Below are 21,150 nucleotides of genomic sequence, written 5' to 3'. Positions count from 1 at the left end.
GCACTCAGAGTGAAAGATCAGGTTATTGATATACAGCCGATTGCTCCACTAGCCTGTCAGCTTTCCATCCCTTCCACGAGACCCAAACAGCTAAAGCAATTACGCTAACAGAAATAAAATGAGCGTCACTCCTGGCTGCCACCCCCTCATTAGGCTAACTTTAATGGCACAATAGACGGACGCACTGGAGGTAGAGCTGCAACGTAGCAGAGGACGGGAGGTGCAGACTAAACGCTGAGCTGAATCTCAAACACTGGGCCCAGCACCACAAGAGTCATTATGCATTCTATTTGGGTGGCGGCGAGTCATGCTAATTAGCAGCTTATTATGGACCATTGACTGCTGAGTTCTACTGGAGGACAGAAATGAGTACACACTAAAACAAAGAAATGGTTGTAGAAATGGATTGGCCAGAGGCCCCATTTACATAAAATTGCCGGTAGAAGTTGTCATTCTCTCGGAATTGGAGCGTCTGAACAGTATGTCTGAATAATGACACCACCACAATGTTAGAAAGGGACACGACGCGAACTTCAATGGCACGCCAGTACCCATGAACCCAAAAACCAGAGTCCAGCATGTGCCAACCACTTGGCAAACAGTGTCATTGTTAATGTCATAATCTCAATTCCAAACCATGCAAACATACTGAGAAAGAGAACAATCTCCAGTATTTCAACATGTTACACAACTGTTATAAAGCCAACATAAGTGGAGAAAACAGTACAAGGCACACTCTGTAGTTCTCCTTTGATGTCGGTCCATTCTGCTCCTGATTGGCGCAGCGGTCTAAGACACTGCACCTCAGTGCAAGAGGCGTCACTACAGTGCCTGGTTCCAATCCAGGCTGCGTCACATCCGGCTGTGATTGAGAGTCCCATAGGGCGGGGCACAATTGGCCCAGCGTCGTCCCGGGTTTGGCCGTCATTGTAAATAAGATTGTGCTCTTAACTGACTTGCCTAGTTAAATAAAGGTTCAATAAAAAATAGATTCATTCCATCTTTATTTAGAGATCGCCCTCTTCCACTCACGGCATCGGAGCTAAATGCTAAATAAGAGTAGTCAGAAGTCAGGTGTGAGCAGTGCCTTGCACACACGCAGAGAAGGCGCGCACACACACACACACACTCACTCACTCACTCACTCACTCACTCACTCACTCACTCACTCACTCACTCACTCCAAAGAGCGAGCGCGCGCGCACACAGTCGGAAATTAGCCCTGCGGCTACAGACCGCTTCGGTTGGCTCAATGGTGTTAGAGAGGTACAGCGGACCGGTATGACGTCTCACACGTTAAACTCTCTGTGAACCAGCCTGCCCTGAGAGCATCCCGACCCTCCGCTTCCTAACACCCTGACCTTTTCCCCCCGCTCCCAAAACACCTGCTGCACTCTCACACAACAGAGCTACAGAGCGAACTAAAGTCTACATTAAGATACAGTAGAGGGAGTAAGAGAGAGAGAGAGAGAGAGAGAGAGAGAGGGGGCAAGAGGGGGAGGGAGAAGGGGGGGTGGTGGTATTCTCTTTTAAGAACCCCCTTTCCTCCTCCCCCGCTCCCTCTGAAGTGAACACACGGGGCTTTGGCGGAGAAGAGATTGCGGGTGAGAGGGAGGTGTAATGAATTGAACTTGGAATTGGAGTTGACGCGTGCGAAGAAAGGCGGGCGGGGCTGGGCGAGGGAGAGAGCAGGGGCCGTGCCACACGGGGAGACGAGAGGAGAGTAGGAAAAGCTGTCAGGAGAAAACCCTCACATCTCTCATTCATCTCTCTCCCTCACCCCCTGAGTAATGAGGACTGAATCAAAGGGGTGGGTAGTTACTCTCTGTGCCCCTTTGGTTTTACGCCAGCGCACAAAATCAGAGCCAGCAGCATAAGCATGACAATCAAAGTAGTGTCACATTTCATATCACAGCCTGGTCATCATAATATCGCATTTAACTCTCATCTCGAGAGGCTGCTCCTTGCCTAGCGTCTAGCCTAGCACGAGTGTCACAGTCCGCCTGGCCCCAAAACAGGAAATATTAACACCAAAATATTGTCATTATCCTATCCTAGGGATGATGTTCCTGGTCCTAAAGAGATTCCAGGGAGCTGAATCACCCTCTTCCTGTGTTGTAACAGAACAGATTCAGAGGAGGAAAGGGTTGGCTTCACTTTGGAGCGGGCACTGCCAGTATTGTGATAGCCAGGATGTTAAGTGGCGGCCTGGTGCTGATTCTGGCCCCGCTAGCTAAGGGCTTTGACTTTTGCCCAAGGTAGAGCCTGGAGTCAGTCAGAGTGGCAGCCAGGACTGACTAACAGGCAGACACAGAGTCAGAAGCTGTCTCTGTCTCAGGTGTGACAACAGTGACTAATAGTGTAAGGGCCATCCATGTTTAATCACCCAGCTGGAATTACACTACACAATGGATTACCAGGTTGTGTGTGTGTGTAGGTTTAAAGGCATTGCGTAATCACTCATTTCATTTACCCTCTTCTGCTAGTCAGTGAGAAAATTACATGAGGTCAAAACTCTAAAGCGAAGTGTTCCTGTATCATCCCTCTTCAGGAATGGTTACATATTAAAATCTCCTGGTTCATTTACATCAGTGTGGGGGTGAGGCTGTGCTCTGTCTCAAAGGGATGGGTCCAGTTCCCTGCCAGGGAGGTTTGATGTGTCTGTCTCCAACATGAATATTCATGATGTGGCATGGCTGAGACCGATCGCAAACCTCCTCTCGCCCTGGCCTGTGTCCCACATTCAAACAGCACTGGAAGGGAGAGAGGGGGAGGGAGCGAGAGAGAGAAGATGTGAGGGAGGATGTGAGAGAGAGAGAGGATGTGAGAGAGGGAGGATATGAGAGAGAGCAGCAAGATGTGTGACCTGTTGCCACAAAAAAAGGGCGACCAGTGAAGAACAAACACCCTTGTAAATACAACCCACATTTATGTTCATTTATTTTCCCTTTTGTACTTTAACTATTTGTACATCGTCAAAACAGAGTACTTAGCCGTAATATGACATTTGAAATGTCTCTATTCCTTTTGAGAGTGTAGTGTTTCCGGTAAATTTTTGATTTCACTTTTGTTTATTATCCATTTGACTTCATTTGTCAATGTAAACATATGTTTCCCATGATAATAAAGCCCTTAAATTGAAATTGAAATTGAGAGAGAACAAGAGCGATAGACCACGGACTCCAGACCGCCTCCGTGTGTGTGTGTGTGTGTGTGTGTGTGTGTGTGTGTGTGTGTGTGTGCGTGTGTGTGTGTGTGTGAGAGAAAGAGAGAAACAGGAAGGAGGGAGTCTGGGCCTCTCAGGAAAGAAGGCCATGGCCAGTGCTACCTGTATGAAGGACACAGGAGGCTAAACACGGTATTTTAACACAGCCCAATCCGTCCGGCCGCCCAGCCAAACCCAGCGAGAGGTCACTCCAGAGCCCCCTCCTAACCCCCTCTCCTCACAGATGCTTCCTGCCCTCGTACCCTACTCCACCCCCTGCCAGGCACAATCATAATAACAACAACAGGCCCAGGGAGGGACCACCGGACTAAAACAAGGGGGACCAGCCACACCCTTCTGTTCTCGTGTTGTTGCTGGAGCTGGACCCTGTTCTCCACAGTTGGTACAGTCCTCTCAGCCCTCCAGATGGTGGAAAACACTGCAGCAGAGGGAGTCCTGTCTGACAGCTTAGTGTGGAGTCCTAACTAACAGAGTGGATCGTGTGGATAGCGATACAGTCCACACAAACACACTTCACAAACATCCTTCCTCAGAGGGAAGAAATCCTACTTTACTTCCAAATCAAATCAAATTTGATTTGTCACATACACATGGTTAGCAGATGTGAATGCGAGTGTAGCGAAATGCTTGTGGGGGTTTAACTGGGTGTTATTGGACGAACTGACACCGGGCTGTAAGCGGCGGTTGGGTATACAGGCTCATACAGGCCCAAGGATCACAGTCAATTAGTACTGTATGTGAACCCCTGTAGGAGCAAGCGGACAAAGACAGGCCTAAACTCAATCTGCCTGGAAGGACAGGCACAAAGCGCTCGCATTTTTGTATTTATAAACGCCCTTGAAAATGATCCAGAGAGAGAAGGGCCTGCTATGTATAGGCCTACCCAGTGGCGGAAAGAAATCAATAGCACTAAGATAATGGAAACAGCTGGAATGGGTGAAGCTACCCTGGCTGAAATATCATCAGCTCCTGGGTCTGGTGGGGAGGGGGCACATGGTTGACAGAGCTGTGGGACTGTGGAGGGTTCACTGTGTGTGTGTATGTGTGTCAGGGGGATGGCTAAGTAATGGGATCATCTGCAGTTAGCATGTCTTTGAGACTACACTAGTAGTCTGAGGCCATTTGGTCCTATAATGGCAGCACTAGCAGCACAGTGGGCATACCAATAAAGAGGGGGGCCAGGGACGCATCCAAAATGGCACCCTATTCCCAATTTAGGGGACTACTTTTGACCAGGGCCCATATGAGTCTGGTCAAAAGTAGTGGACTATATAGGATAAAGGAAGCCATTTGGGACGCAGACCTAGATCTGAGTGCTCAACAACGCTCATCATCACATTTATTGGACAGCAATTACACAGGCCCGAGAGCTAGACAGTGTTTTTCATCATGATACCAAATCTCTTCCACTTGTACAACAAAAAATAAACCGTAAAAGTAGAGCTGTAAGTATAACGCTTTCAAATGATATATCGCTTCAATATTGCAGAGTAGTGCATTATCAAAATCTTACGCATCGTAATGGTAAGGAGGATGCGTTCATGCATGGTTCTCACAAGATTATGCAAGGCGAGAGTAGCTTACAAAGTCAAAATAGGCACACGGTTTCTGCAACAGCACAACTACGACGCTCTACAACTTTTTTAGGGGGGACCAAATCTCATATTTTTGGGGAATGTTATAGACGTGTCCAGATACTTTTTTGGTGGTTTTACTTTGGTTTTGAGAAACTTACCCCACCACCAAGAGTTTCTCAGTGCTCGGGGACCACACGGGGACCACAGATACACAGGAACAAAGGCTCCAAAAACACCCATATACGATCTTCTGTACACATGAAATTTGTGTCATTCCGAACGTTATCTGCTACATTAATAGTCACTTTTGTTGGACTCGAGAGATTCATTTCCATGTTTCAAGTATCATAGTATAACATACTACTTACATAAAAAGAGAACGAGACCTGGTTCAAAACAAGTTAACTTGTCATTTAAAGGTAGCCAAATGCCTCGTCATCTAATTAGTAGAGTGCATGAATGGATGAACGAGAGGCATAATTCGAATAATACGATGTATTATAATGCATCAAAATAATAAAAAAGGACAATTCAGGCTAGTTTTTGTTGTTGTTGTTACTTGAAACATCTTAATATTCTACTGACAACAGCAGACGGAGAGATGCTCTGGTCTGGGCTGGTAGACAGCTTTCTGTGTCCAGGGAGGTCTAGGGTGTCATCTGGACAGGAAGGCGATAAGGATCGATACGCCATGCATTAGGCTTTTCAATAAGTTCCACAGCCCAAAAATGATTCTAAAATGAGCATAAAATATTCATGAAAACAAATATTTGCTATTCGGTCTTAATTTAAAATTAGAATTAGGCATAAGGTTAGCGGTGAGTATTAAGGTTAGGTTTAAAATTTGACTGTTAAGAAATGAAATTGAAGAAATAAAAGGGCAGGGTTTCGCCATAATTATGACCATGCATTAAGCCTCCGGCCCATCCCTCGTAAATTACCATTCACAACAACAACTTTCTATGGAAGTGTTCCCTTTGCACACTGGTCAAATTTCATAGCCTCGCAAAGCTGCCTGATCCAGCGAGCTTACACTGAACGTTGCTCCACAGACATCAGCAACATTCATTGTAAGCACGCGGGATCAGGTGGCTTTGCAAGGCTACAAAAGTAGTCCACTATAGGGAATAGGGTGTTATTTTTGACACACCCTATGTCTCTCTGCTGTGTGTGTTGTGAGCCTGAAAAGGCCCTTTACTTTGAATCCTTTGTGAAAAGGCGTACGTCTGTTTGGGTTGTGAGAGAAAATGTACACAGTGTACAGAACATCAGGAACACCTTTCCGTGACAGACTGACAAGGTGAATCCAGGTGAAAGCTATGATCCCTTATTGATGTCACCTGTTAAATCCACTTCAATCAGTGTAGATGAAGGGGAGGAGACAGGTGAAATAATATTTTTTAAGCCTCGAGACAATTGAGACATGGAGTGTGTAAGTGTTCCATTCAGAGGGTGAATTGGCAAGACAAAAAATTGAAGTGCCTTTGAACGGGGTACAGCAGCAAGTACAAGTACAATGCGTATTCCTCTAGACACAAGTAAGTAGAAGGGTCAATCAATGTACAGTAATCAAGTATTTGTGAATTAGGCCTATCTTTTGCACATTGCGGCTTCACAATGAACTGCCATGTTATTGAAAATGATTAATTGTACCAAACAAGTATTTAACAATCTTCCAAGGCCAATACATCACAGCGGCAAAGATGTATATAGATTTTTCACATTTTGATTTCCAATACTTTCCCCCTCATCTAAACCTACCTAGAATACTCTTATATAATACCTTGGATATGATCTAATGCTTCACATCGGACTTCATCCGTCCTGATAATAATAGAATATGATCGGATGAGAAGGTCCACATCCAGTGAGAGCCAGAGCCCGGTCTCATAGATTAGACGTAACCTAGTAAATGTAAATCCGGAACACTCAAATTAGTATGTGTTACATTTGGTATGGTTGCATAAGACCAGTTACTTAAGGCAAAAAAAAATGAAAGTAGGATGGTGGGTCGGGGTGGATGGGTGGGCGTATAACGGGAACTTCTGGCGTCCCAAAAGGTTGCAAGTTCGAATCTCAACCCGGACAACTAACGTTTTAACAACTTTGAAATGGTTTACTGCTTTTTATCTCCTTTCCAACTACTTAGCATGTTAGCTAACCCTTCTCCTAACTTTAGCCCTTCTAGCTAACCCTAACCTTAACCGTTTAACATAACTCCTAAACTTAACCCTAGCTAACTTTAGCCTGCTAGCTAACCCATGCCACCTAGCCACCTAGCTAGAATTCGTAACATATCATATATTTCCGCAAATTCAGAACATATTGTACATTTTTGTAAATTTGGAACATATAATATGAATTGCAATTCTTAACATATCATACAAAACGGGTGATGGACATCTACAAATTAATACATACCAAACAAAACATAACTTATCATACTAGGACACCTGTAGCACCCGATGTCACAGAAGGCCAAAAAGACAATCAAGGACAACAACCAATCGAGCCCCTGCCTGTTCACCGCGCTATCACCCAGAAGGCGAGGTCAGTACAGATGCATCGAAGCTTGGACTGAGAGACTGAAAAACAGCTTCTATCTCCAGGCCATCAGACTGTTAAATAGCCCTCACTAGCACCTTAGAGGCTGAAATCACTGACCACTTTAATATGGGAACATTGGTCACTTTAATGTTTACATATTTTGCATTACTCATCTCATATATAAATACTGTATTCTATTATAGTCTACTGTATTTGAGTCTATGCTGCTCGTCCAAATATTTCTATATTCTTAATTCCATTCCTTTACTTTAGATTTGTGTGTATTGTTGTGAAATTGTTAGATAGATACTACTTGTTAGATATTACTGCACTGTTGGAGCTAGAAGCACATGCATTTCGCTACACCTGCAATAACATCTGCTAAACATGTGTATGTGACCAATACAATTGTATTTGATTTAACTGGAGTACCTCGGATTTACGTACAGAATAATACAAAATGCTCTGAGACCAGGTTGGGCTGAGAGACAGTTACCCCACCAAGAGAGCCTGTCGATTGGGCACCCTCCCTGCCTGACTGCCCTGGATCCATTTCACTGCAGATATTTCTCCCCTCCGCTTCCATTACTATTCAAAGGGGCATCAATCCAACGTTCTGCAAGCCCATTGATTGCGGAGGTAGCAAGACTAAGCACTCTGCACTCGAGCAGGGAAACACTCTCCCCTGAGGGAAGGAAAGGCATTCAGCGGCCAAGTAGATAGTAAACACCTCAACGCAGCAGAACAGAACAAGGCAACAAGCCTTATCAACCAGCTGACCTCTGTCCTGATCCCAGAGCAGAGCCGTCAACAGGGGACAACGGATGGACGCTAAAAGCTAACGCGCTCCAGGCTCCATTAATAACCCTCGCCAAGGCTGCGCCCCCAAATGGCACCCTATTCCCTATACAGTGCACCACGTCCGATAAGGGCCCATAGGGGACAGACTGCCATTTTGGGACGTCCAGACGGGATGGCCTATAGTAAACAGGAGGAGGCTTAAAGACGCAAGGGAGCAGCACCCCACAGCAGCAGCAGTCCCCATTACTGTGGCCCAGGCCTGAATTGTATGATTGGAGACCATTGACTCTGGTCTCTCTCGGATCCCATCAAAACAAACTAGAGCCTCCTCAGGCAGTCAGACCAGGAAGTTTACAGTGACACAGGGGGATGGAGACAGGCTCCAGGGAGGTTCACGGGGTTCAGGCCAGGGAAAACAGTGGGCCGGATATTGGCTTCTGTCATCTGAAGCCATCCATAGTGAATCAGTGTCACTTTATAATTGCGTCGCTCACTTGTTAATCTTATTCCAACGTGTTTGAGTATTCATTAAGGCATGATCTGCTATGTCAATATTGAATACCAACTCATGAGCTGTGTAGCAGCCAATAGTCCCGTTTTTGCATGCTCCAGTTTGGAAGTAGTTAATTCATTCGCAATAGCATTCACACAGTAGCCTAACAAGTGAAAAGAGTTTGTCCAGCACTGCCACAGATGAGAAGGACTCCGGTAGATGAATACTGGCAGTGACCATCATGTTCAGGGGAAAAAATGGAACGGCATAACATAACCATTTCCCAACCACATAGCAGTAGATCAAAGGAGATGGGAGTCAATACCCCGGACGGCCAACCGGAAGTGAGCGTCAGAAACTCGCTTCTCAAAAAGAGGATTCCTCCTTAGCTCGGGCACAACACAAATGATCATGACCTTCATGCTATTTCTGTCCATACTGTAGCTTCAGTTAGTCTTGTGCTCGAGCTGATGGGCTTAAAGTGAAACTTCATTAACCTTTCTCCTCAGGTCTGCTCGTCTCATCAACGACGGGCGGCACACATCGACTCTTATTAGCCACGTCTTCAAAACAGGCTGCTTCTCATCTCAAACAGACGGATGATACACAAGACTCCACTGTGGATGAAGAGGTCTTGTGCGTGATGATGGGATGTGTGATCTCTTATCTCATACTCCTCCCTCATCATAGATGTGTCTTAGTTAGCAGTAAAATGCAGCCATTCCAAGTTCTTTTATAAAAAAAAGCAGTGGATAAGATACTTTACTAGGCCACACGAGTTGGAAATTTGTCTTCTGCGTTTTCCCAACCCCCTCCAAGACACACACACACACGCACACACACACACGCGCAAATGGTGTGCGCCTACGGTCAAATGTTTTTGACAGCACCGCGCTCAGAACTTGTGGTGCATAGACCGAAATTAAAGAGCAAAGGCCTAACATGATCTACCCTTTCCATAAATTATACAGACATTGATTTCTGAGCATTAGCTTGTGGTTTAGGCTATAGAGCCATTTATTCATTTCAATCAATGGAAACATTTAGTCAACCTTACGCTAATTCTGAAGAACAACAGAGCCTAAAAGCTGATGTGTAGATCACAAATCCATTCAACACAAAATGTCCAGAACCCATAACTTGGTCAAAAGGAGTTCAACGGAAAATGGAGTAACTTGGAACGCAGACCAGGAGTGACAAGAGATTGGCATTAACGTGTCAACCATCTTCACACTCCTCCCTCATTAAGACAGTTCTCATAATGAAGACAAGCATCTTGGAAGGTCTCAACACCAAGATGTCTGGTCCCTTGGCGACACTGTGATTTTACTGGCAGTCGCCTGTCAGGACGCCTGAGTAACCTGTGATTAGGGGCCTACTTGGCCCTCAGGCTGGATGGATGGACACCTTAGCACAGGAGAGAGACAGACAGCCACCGGTCCTGCAGCTCAGGTGGGCAAAATGTTGTCAGACGTCAAGTAAGAGGACAATCAACCAGTCCAGAACAGCCCAACCAGCATAGTGACAGAGCCATAGACACTCCCTCGCATTTACCTTTCATGCTGTGCATTCCAAATTCAACCTCATTATGCATAGTGTAAAGACTCATTTCATCATTCATACCATTCAAAATAGGACATGGGCTCTACCACACAAACCTGTCACTCGGTAAATTTTTTTGCAGAATGCATTGTGAAATCTGAATATCCAATTAAGAAATACACGCCCGTAATCTAAATAATGCATTTGAATTTACGGCAAAGCATGTATGAATAAACGATAAAAGCAGCGGTTGAATGTGGGCTGTACAGTTCACACCTAAACGCAGAGCATCACACACACACACACACACAGCATCCTAACCCAGCAGAGTGCGCTGGCCACAGAAGGGATTACGACATCGCTTACTTTGGAGGACCACGGCTGCAAGCAGTTGGCATAGCAACGGACAAGGAAAGCCATGTTCAGAGCGAGAGCAGGGAGGCAAAGTTTCCCCTTTCGACACCGAAAGACAGGGGAAAAAAAGGGAAAGGAGGAAAAGAAAGCAGACGCCGATAAGGCGGGAGTCAAAGGGGCGCGAGGAAATCGCCCCCGAAAGAGATCAAATCCTCAACGTTGTCCAAATGTCCTCGGGCGTTAGTTGTCAGTTTGCTATTGTTTATTCAGGTTCTGGCAGTGACTGTCACACGTCAATCAAGAGGGAAGCCAATGCCAATGGCGAGAGAGGCATTTAGAGGATCACTAGTGACCCTCCACATTCAAATTAAGAAATGTATTTAAAAAACTCAGACTCAGAAACAATTATCCATTCGACATCTCCAGAGTGCTAAATGCATTAAATCCCAAAGACATAGCAGGTTGCATGGCCATAGCCTCAACGATCAGCGATCCTGCAAACTTGCTCAAGTTCAGTCGTGCTGTAAAACTGCAGACAGGAGGATCCTTAGAGAGAAGTCAAAGGGTTGAGGAAAAGTCATTTAAAGTCCCTGGTAGTTCTCTTTCCATCTTTTCAACCTGTTTGTAACTATGGCTGACAGACAGCTAATTCTCCAGGGCTGAGCCAGCGGTGCTGTCACTAGTCAATAGTCCCAGAGAGAGAGAGAGACCACTAGCAGGACTTCCAGTCAGTCAGCATGCACTCATCTGTGTCTATTTCCCTCCTCACACCGCCTGGCTCACTGCAGCTCTCTTCCTCCCTCTCTAGCTCTCTCTGTCTATAGCGCTCCGGCAGCACGTGTGTGTGTGTGTGCGTGCGCGTCCGTCTCCAGAGGGGCCAGACTGCTTGCTCCCGTTCCCCAGCTCAGAGTGCACAGACCCAGGCTAGCGCACTGCTCCCCCCCCCCCTTGGAGAACCTCCCATCGATTTGACGGTTCACTGCAAAGAGCCAACGGCTAATAGGCGGAGGGAGGGAGGGAGGGAGGGGGGAGGGGAGCCCGGCTGAAAAAGAATGACATCACCTGGGCAGGGAGAGGGATGGGAGGAGGGATAGATGGAAGGAGGAAGAGGAGGAGAGAGCAAGTGCCAGGGGGAAACTGCATTAGACCGATTGGCTGTCTAGCGGGAGCGGAGAGAGGGAGAGAACTGAGAGAGGGCGACTAGAAAGAAGAGGAGCGGGAGCATCTTTATTGATCAGGCAGCAACATAAAGCCTTGTGCATTCAGCCACCTCCACTCCTTTAAATAAATGGCGAAATAACTCAAGAAAAAAAATAAAAATAATAAATCACAGCACGTTATCTGAACCCAGAACAGAGGGCGGCAGCACGCAGCACGCAGCACGCGTCTGCTTGGGAAATATGCTAATGCCTGCCTTTCACAAACGCTCCAAATCATGTGCCTGGTTGTGAACAAGGATTTGAAATAGAGTAGAAGGCTTTGATTTTGCAGCGCAGGCGTATTATCCCAGTTGCACTGTGAAGCACACTGAGTTATACCTGGGCCAGAGACTGCGGTACCGAAGCGAGATATGCGAAAATGTGTACTACTTAAAGGAAGAGTACTAAACCCTTTCGCTGTAACAAAAAAAAACAAACCTATACAACCACTACTCCCTTATGGAGAGATGCAGAATGCAGCCGAAGGTGAGGGAGGTGGATGTGAAACTTTGTAAATCATTAGGTTCTCTACTTCAGTCTGCTGTCGAGTAAATGTGTCCGTGTCGGAAAGTCTTCTCTCCCTGCACCACTGTTCTGAAGAGAGGAATAACTCAAGCCCAGTATCCCCGCTCCGCGCGCTACCGCGTGCTGCTAAAGGATGACATCATTCTTTTAGAGAGCAGCCAATAGGAGGCCAGCACATAGAGCCTTTCTGGGAGCGCGGTCCGTAAAGAGAAGAGCTATTTTTCTTGGGGATCTCTCCCTCCACACCCACTCCTAACCTGACTCCAGCCCCTCAGCGTGAATAAAATGACCTTTCATGTAACTGATTAGAGGTTGGTAGACGAAGGAGGGGAGGGAGGGAGACAGCGAGCGGGAGCGTGTGTGACGGTGAAAGCCAGCTGCAGCCTCGTTCAGAATTGTGTGGGGGCTCTCCCCTCCTTTTTTTATTTTTTTTTACAGGAGGCACAAACACATCTCAGCAAACCCTGTTTTACCATCCACGACTCAAAACACAAAACCAAAGGGAGGCATTCTGCTAATCACTGAATTCCTTCTCAAAACAGTCAGAGGAACCTTGAGGAGTGCCTGTTCATGCAAATCCTTCCAACCCCCCCCCCCCCCCCCCACAAACAAACACAGTCATCAGTTGCATCTACTAACTGCTCTACTGACACCATTTCACAGCCTTTTCTCATGCTTAAAAAGAAAAATGTGCTCTGATTCTGAGGCAGGCAAGGCAGCAGAGAGAGTTCAGGCAGGATGTACATCCTGTGTGTAAGAGAGTAATGTGAACAGATAGGCCTAAGCCTAGCAAGATAATGAACGATACCAACATGTCCATGAGCTAAAACTGCCAACGCAGGCAGGCAGCACCAAGGAGACATGATTGCATCATTCCACAGGCCAGTCATCAGGGGACTTCAGTCAAACAACTGGTCTCCAGCTGCAACAGCGCTGCTTGTGAACACCCATTAGAGTATGTATTGAGAACCAGGAAGGAAGCTATATACAGTTGAAGTCGGCAGTTAGCCAAATAAATTTCAACTCAGTTTTTCACAATTCCTGACACTTAATCCTAGGTCAGTTAGGATATCCACTTTATTTTAAGAATGTGAAATGTCAGAATAATAGCAGAGGGAATGATTTATTTCAGCTTTTATTTCTTTCATCACATTCCCAGTGGGTCAGAAGTTTACATACACTCAATTAGTATTTGGTAGCATTGCCGTTAAATTGTTTAACTTGGGTCAAACGTTTTGGGTAGCCTTCCACAAGCTTCCCACAATAAGTTGGGTGAATTTTGGCCCATTCCTCCTGACAGAACTGGTGTAACAGTCAGGTTTGTAGGCCTTCTTGCTCGCACACACTTTTTCAGTTCTGCCCACAAATTTTCTATAGGATTGAGGTCAGGGCTTTGTGTTGGCCACTCCAATACCTTGACTTTGTTGTCCTTACGCCATTTTGCCACAATTTTGGAAGTATGCTTGGGGTCAATGTCCATTTGGAAGACCCATTTGTGAACAAGCATTAACTTCCTGACTGATATCTTGAGATGTTGCTTCAATAAATCCACTAAATGTTCCTCCCTCATGATGCCATCTATTTTCTGAAGTGCACCAGTCCCTCCTGCAGCAAAGCACCCCCACAACATGATGCTGCCACCCCCGTGCTTCACGGTTGGGATGGTGTTCTTCGGCTTGCAAGCCTCCCCCTTTTTCCTCCAAACCTAACGATGGTCATTATGGCCAAACAGTTATAATTTTGATTCATCAGACCAGAGGACATATCTCCAAAAAGTACAATCTTCGTCCCCATCTGCAGTTGCAAACCGTAGTCTGGCTTTTTTATGGCAGTTTTGGAGCAGTGGCTTCTTCCTTGCTGAGCGGCCTTTCAGGTTATGTCGATATAGGACTCGTTTTACTGTGGCTATAGATACTTTTGGACCTGTTTCCTCCAGCATCTTCACAAGGTCCTTTGCTGTTGTTCTGAGATTGATTTGCACTTTTCACACCAAAGTAGGTTCATCTCTAGGAGACAGAATGCGTCTCCTTCCTGAGCGGTATGACGGCTGCGTGGTCCCATAGTGTTTATACTTGCGTACTATTGTTTGTACAGATGAACGTGGTAACTTCAGGCGTTTGGAAATTGCTCCCAAGGATGAACCAGACTTGTGGAGGTGTACAATTTTTCTTCCTGAGGTCTTGGCTGATTTATTTTTATTATCCCATGATGGCAAGCAAAGAGGCACTGAGTTTGAAGGTAGTCCTTGAAATATATCCACAGGTACACCTCCAATTGACTCAAATGATGTCAATTAGCCTACCAGAAGCTTCTAAAGCCATGACATAATTTTCAGAAATTTTCCAGGCAGTTTAGAGGCAGAGTCAACTTAGTATATGTAAACTTCTGACCCACTGGAATTGTGATATTGTGTTAAGTGAAATAATCTGTCTGTAACCAATTGTTGGAAAAATGACTTGTCATGCACAAAGTAGATGTCCTAACCGACCAAAACTATAATTTGTTAACAAGAAATTTGTGGAGTGGTTGAAAAATGAGTTTAAATGACTCCAACCTAAGTATGTAAACTTCCGACTTCAACTGTATACTGTACAATGGCCATCCCTGCTCTGATCAACAAGATTGTGATTCTAATTGGAATGTATAGAGTGTGTGTGCATCAGTGTGTGTGTGTGTCTGTGTGTGTGTGTGTATGTTGGGATTTCTCCCATGGGACTCATTGTCCCTGCAGTGCTCAGGAGAATGACAGTGGCGAGATGGGATCCCTCGATATCCCTGAGCCATAGCAAGGCTCAGTGAACACTGAACAATAACACACACACACCCCCACCCGCTAGGCCGCCTCTGTGTGTGTGTGTGTGTGTGTGTGTGTCCATCAAGCTATGTTGGGTATACTATCACAGACAAAAGTGCCGCGTGTGTGTGTGGGGCACCGGGCTTACATTCACAGCTAATCAGTTGTGTGCGGAAAATTAGAATGTGTGAGCTGCCGAAAGCCCCTCCAGCCTGTTTAAAAAAAAAAAAGGCCAGCAAAGCAGAATGCTGAGTTCTGTGAAAAGCTCTACAACTTCCACACAGAGAACGTTTTTTTCTTTCTTCACCTGCCACTTGCATATATTTTGGACCACTGCCTATTTCATTAAATGCAACAACAACAAAAATATCTGGAATACAATTGGTTCTCCCCAACTAATCTTCCCCTACCAAATACCTCCTGCAACAGTGAACGCAGAAAGTTGCTATTCTAATAATTGGTGTTACGCAATTTATTTTTTTTCCTTTCGAGAGCTTAGAGAAGCAAAATGAAACATATTGCCTTTGGTCTACAGCTCTTTATAGAATCCGTATTATACAAAATAATTCCACGCTTGAGAGTGCAGACCACCGTTCCCTCAAATTATTTGGGGTACTGAGCAAATGGTTGGTCTTGTGAGCGGAAACTTGAACGTTGTGAGAATTTGGTGCAACTTCCAGCATGCGTTTACAGAGGCTGTACCCTTACAATTTTAGACAGTAGCCAATAGGCCATTGTGGTTATTTCAGCATAATGTAGACCTACCAACAAAACCAATGGAGCAAAACCCAGAACATTTTCACATAGAAATAGCTTTTGATTTCTATGATATAGTCTACAATAGCTTGTATGTGGTGGTCAATGCAGGTCTATATTGCATGAGACTTCATTATTATTATTATTATGCTTTTTCTCCCCAATTTTATGGTATCCAATTGGTAGTTACAGTCTTGTCTCATCGCTGCAACTCCCCTACGGACTCGGGAGAGGCGAAGGTCGAGAGCCGTGCGTCCTCCGAAGCTTCTTGACACACTGCTTGCTTAACCCGGAAGCCAGCCGCACCAATGTGTCGGAAGAAAACACCGCACAGCTGGCGAATGTGTCAGCGTGCACTGCGCCTGGCCCGCCACTGGAGTCGCTAGAGCGCGATGGGACAAGGACATCCCGGCCGGCCAAACCCTCCCCCTAACCCAGACGACACTGGGACAATTGTGCGCCGCCCCATGGGTCTCCCGGTCACGGTTGGCGTGATGCCTCAAGCACTGCAGTGCCTTAGACCACTGCGCCACTTGGGAGGCCCGTTTTGACATTATGAAGGGCTTGACATTAATTCATTTACTTGGTCTGTAACAATACAATTCCATTTTATTGTGTTGAATGATGCAAGAAACCACTTTACAAAATAAAATCTCTTATTATTACCATACAGAGAATTACACAATGTAGGCTATCACTCTGCATATTGGCTTATTTGCATATTCAACACTGTCTCAAAATACAACACTGCCCCTTTAATTAATACATACGCTTTTTACCTGACTGGCTTTTCAAAGACAGCTTGAAATGTAGCCTACCCGTTGCAGGAAGCAGTAACTCCCCACTGCTGACCTATACTTATCTATAACTGGGATAATAACTCGCTAACTAGCAAAGAATATCAACAAATGTGCACACGCACGGCTCTGAACTGAAAGACTGCTCATGGACTACCCTCGTAATAGAATTATACTCCATTGTACACCGTCTCTGCCTATAACAAAATCACAGTCTCCGTCTGGCAAAGTCAGATTTGTGTTGGTTTGTTGCATTAAAAAGGGGCTTATATAATGTTGATTCGATCACAGAGAAAACATCGATCTATACAGTGCAAACTAAAGGGGCAAACTCAGTCAAGTTCAATGTCTTGCACCTGTGCGCGGCTTGGCATTTCTTTTGCGTGGCAGTCCTAGAGGAGGTGCGCGGACACACACGCGCAGCTTCGAGGGAACATTGGTCCAGACCACTAATACTCCCTTGGTTTAAACAGGCAAGCCCCTTTGGCCATATGAATAGCTGATGGAGGCTCCATCATCTTGTACTTGGCCGTCACAATGCTTTCCTGCCCCACTACCTACACAAAGTGCTCCAGCAGACCACTGTGCTGTGGTATGGTGTACTGTACTGGGTACAGGTCTCCGGTTTGGAGCCCACTTCTGTGAAGTAGAGAACCTAATGATTTACAAAGTTTCACATCCAGGAGAGGGAAGAAAAGAGAAGGTGAGGGGGCAGTGAGAGGGAGAGGAGAGAGCAACGAGAGAAGGATAGGAGAGAGAGGGGGAAGAGAGGGGAGAGAGAGGGGAGGAGGCCTGGAGGGAATTTGTTGCCTGTGTGTGAGGGTGCATGTCTTGGACTGGTGATCCCCGAAGCCCCATGGTAAAGTGCCTGCCTGGCTTGAGCAGAACAGTCCGGCTCCATAGCACTCCAAGTACTATGAAAATAAGAGCCTTTCCCTGGAGCTGGGGGGGGGGGGGGGGGGGGGGGGTTCAGCAAGGCTGTCATCTTAGCTACGATGATGTAATCACTAAAATTAGCTCCAGAGGCAGCGGCGGGCAGCAGCGGTAAAGCAGCACAGAAGGAATGATGTTAACATTTAGATGTAGGTCTGGCCTGGATCGTTGCCTGCGGTATCTTCTCAGGTCCCAGATCCACTCGCCCTGGTCTGCTTGTTCCCGCTGCTTCTCACCGGTTTCACATGACACACTATCTCCAGGGCTTTCACTTGTATATATCGGTAGTCAAAGTGCCTGGCCTGATAACAGTGTTTTACAGTGCTGTTGCTACAGCTGCTGTGCTGTTATTATGGAATATCAGAGCAGTTAATTACAGCGTTGTTAAAAGCCTTGTAGTGTTTGTATAATGGTACATCAGCACAGGCTGGTGTTGTGTGTGTGTGTGTGTGTTTGCCTGGTGTGCTGGGAGGCTGAGGGGTGGTGGCTGGGTGGAGGGGGGCTGGTTCCAGAGGGGAAAGACATGATAAATCACCCAGCAGCCTCAGGCCTCAGTAAAGGGGGGAGCGTGGAAGTGAAAACCCCCAGAGGTCTCCTCTGCTCCCAACCCCCTCTCCCCCTTCCTCCTCTCACCGCCCCCTCACCGCCACACCACTGGCCAACATCCCTGCTCTATCCCTCACCCCAGGGGCCGTTTGGCTCTGACAGAGGGGCACACTACGACCCCTGCCGCTCGGGGGTTAAATGTGCATTTTGATAGGACGAGACGGGATCGCGCTAGATAGCGAGATGGAGCGAAGTGGACGTGTGCCACAACAAGTCACATCTCAGACAAGGTCACGGAGAGTAGGGGGACAAGACAGAGAACATCATGCTCACCTCTAAAAGATGGCACAAGGGTCTCTGTGACAGCAAGTCAGCAAGCAGCCATTTGCAGCACGACGCCATGAGACACATCCCAATGTCATCATGACCTACAGTATCTACAGAGCCCGGCGGAGATGTGGAGCTGACGTGTAAATTAGCACTGGGATCAGGGTACAGACAGACAGCCCTCTATGTAATGCAACCCAGCCAGCAGCGCACTGACTCATCTCTAATGGCTGAACACCTCAGACTCTGTGATGATCGTGAGACCAAAATACACAGAGATACAATATCCGCCGAGACCTGATGATTAGTCACTAACCAACGAGCGACTAGCGCTGAAGCTACGCTAAAGCTAGGCTGCGTTCCATTAGCCGTGAATGTTTCCACACACGTAGATGCTAACGCTAGCTAAGTGACTAGTGGAGGTGCTGGTGCCGGAGAGGTTAGAGGACAGGAAGGGTAAGAGGAAGAGAGGCACAGCCTGCAGCAGACGTCTTGCAGACTGACAGGAAGTGAAATACCGCAGACCGTTGACTAGCCTAGCGACCTGCTTCTGCTACGAGCTGGGTGTCATGCGCCAAGACAAAGCAGAGACGTGCAGACGAGTGATCATCTCTCTCCAACATGAATGTAGTCTAGTCATTCTATTCAGGCCAAGTTGAGACATTCATGGGTCAGTTACCGGGTAGACCATGTCTCGTAGAAACGTTATGATCCACGTAATAGTGTCTTGGCTAGGAAAGCACTTAGTACATAATTCTGAAGGCCAAGTGAGGTGATGTGTCCTTTTAAGGCATTGTGTGTGTGTGTGTTTGTTATTGAGTAAGGCAAGTAGGCAATTGATGTCCTAATAAAGTGGGGCAACGGAGTCATCCTTCCGTTCATTCGTCAGCATCCGTATATTAAATCCCATGGTGCATCATGGTAGTAATGCACCCCAGGTCTCCAGGGGGCTAGCCTGGAGGAGGGTGATATTTCTGGATCAATGACAGTCAATATCAACAGCACGTCATAGGGATACTCATCAATTAGGGCCACGCGTAGACACAAAGACACCGCTTTTGTCTGGTATACACATCATAGCCTTGATGGTCCAGTTTGTTTGTGCTTTAGCCAAGTCCTCTTAAAATCTATCCTGGCCGACCTTACGGGTCCTTGAGGCAAATTTGTTCAGCATGAGGAAAGACACCAAGACACAAAGTCTCAAGTATCTAGAGGTCAAACGGGCAGCGGATGTCTTCCCTGTGGCTCAGTTGGTAGAGCATGGTGTTTGCAACGCCAGCATGGTGTGTGCAACGCCAGGGTTGTGGGTTTGATTCCCACGGGGGGCCAGTACAAAAAAAAATTACAAATAAAATGTTAATGCGTGAAATGAAATGTATGAAATGTATGCATTCACTACTGTAAGTCGCTCTGGATAAGAGCGTCTGCTAAATGACTAAAATGTAAATGTAAATGTGAGCGTGTAAGAGAGACTGTGTAGATAATTTTTTTCCTGTGTCGATGAAACATTTTGTCAGTGTTATTTCCTGTGACTGGTTGAAAACGCAATCTACAATGGATCTTCTAATCAGCAGGTTTTCATGAGTTTTAGGGTTTTTCCCCTCCCCACTCACAGACAATCCTAGCAAAATTCTTGACTGAGAAATAGTTCTTTGCTAAAAAAAAAAAAAAGCTTTTGCACCCATTTTAATAGAAAACTATTACAGTAAGGTAATTCATTGTTACCCAGAAATGACTTGATATCGCTATAAAAACATCTGCATTGGGTCTTTAACATACACCGCCACACTCAGTGAAGAAGTCAAGCTTCCCACGTACCTGGTTATACGCATAATCCTAAAGGACGACCACAGCAAGCATCGGGGATGGATAGGGAGAGATGGAGGGACGGAGAGAGAAAGACAAGGCATCAGGAGGATCAACAGAGGACAAAAACATAACTTATGACTTCACTGTTAAGGCATTTATCAGTTTGGCTCTGTGATCAGGTGGCTGGTGGTGGGAGGAAGGGAGGCTATGTTGAAGCCAGACTTTATTGACAATCCCAGCAGGAGAGGGGATGGGACGGCGCGGAAATGGGGACGTCAAGCGCCTTGTCAGGGGGCGTGATGGAGCATGGGCCGGGGTGATTACTGAGAAAAGCAACTGAAACACGGCAGTGTCTGCGCCCAGCGATACTATCAGCAGCATGAGGGAAACTCCCCCGACTGACAGGAGGGGAAACCAGGGAGCTGACACACACAGATGCATCACCCACACAGGTGTAACAGACACACAAACACAGAAACACACACACACTCACTCATATGCTGCACTCACACGCAACACACACCCCAACAGTTCACACACTACTTGTCAAACACAGTGTAAAGTATTCACACCCCTGGACTTTTTCCACATTTTGTTCCGTTACAGCTTTATTCTAAAATGTATTAAATCACTTTTCCTCAGCAATCTACACACAATACCCCATAATGACAAAGCGAAAACAGGGTTTAAGAAATTTTTGCAAATTTATAAAAATAAACATAAAAAATACCTTATTTACATAAGTATTCAGATCATTTGTTTGAGACTCGAAATTGAGCTCAGGTGCATCCTGTTTCCATTGATCATCCTTGAGGTATTTCTACAACTTGATAGGACTCCACCTGTGGTAAATTCAATTGATTGGACATGATTGGAAAGGCACACACCAGTCTATATAAGGTTCCACAGTTGATAGTGCATGTC

At 46.1% G+C, this 21,150-nt stretch overlaps 1 protein-coding gene across 7 annotated transcripts in view; it reads right to left on the bottom strand.

Annotated features, from left to right (window-relative positions):
- LOC106567521 (rap guanine nucleotide exchange factor 6) overlaps nt 1–21,150 on the bottom strand; it is a 167,687-nt gene that overhangs the window by 57,546 nt on the left and 88,991 nt on the right. For 4 of the 7 annotated variants that reach the window (XM_014136858.3, XM_014136862.3, XM_014136861.3 and 1 more), the window contains exon 7: nt 20,236–20,253. The exons of 2 other annotated variants lie outside the window; for them this stretch is intronic. In XM_014136858.3, the coding sequence (XP_013992333.1) occupies nt 20,236–20,253 (18 nt within the window). Of the gene's footprint in view, nt 1–10,552; nt 11,417–20,235; nt 20,254–21,150 lie in introns of those variants that run through there. One more of the 7 variants, XM_014136867.3, reaches the window with a different exon arrangement.

Source organism: Salmo salar, chromosome 13 (assembly GCF_965601325.2).
Source record: "Salmo salar chromosome 13, fSalSal1, whole genome shotgun sequence".
NCBI lineage: Eukaryota > Metazoa > Chordata > Actinopteri > Salmoniformes > Salmonidae > Salmo > Salmo salar.
The sequence above is the reverse complement of the archived record's forward strand: the minus strand, read 5'-3'. Positions and strand labels throughout refer to the sequence as shown.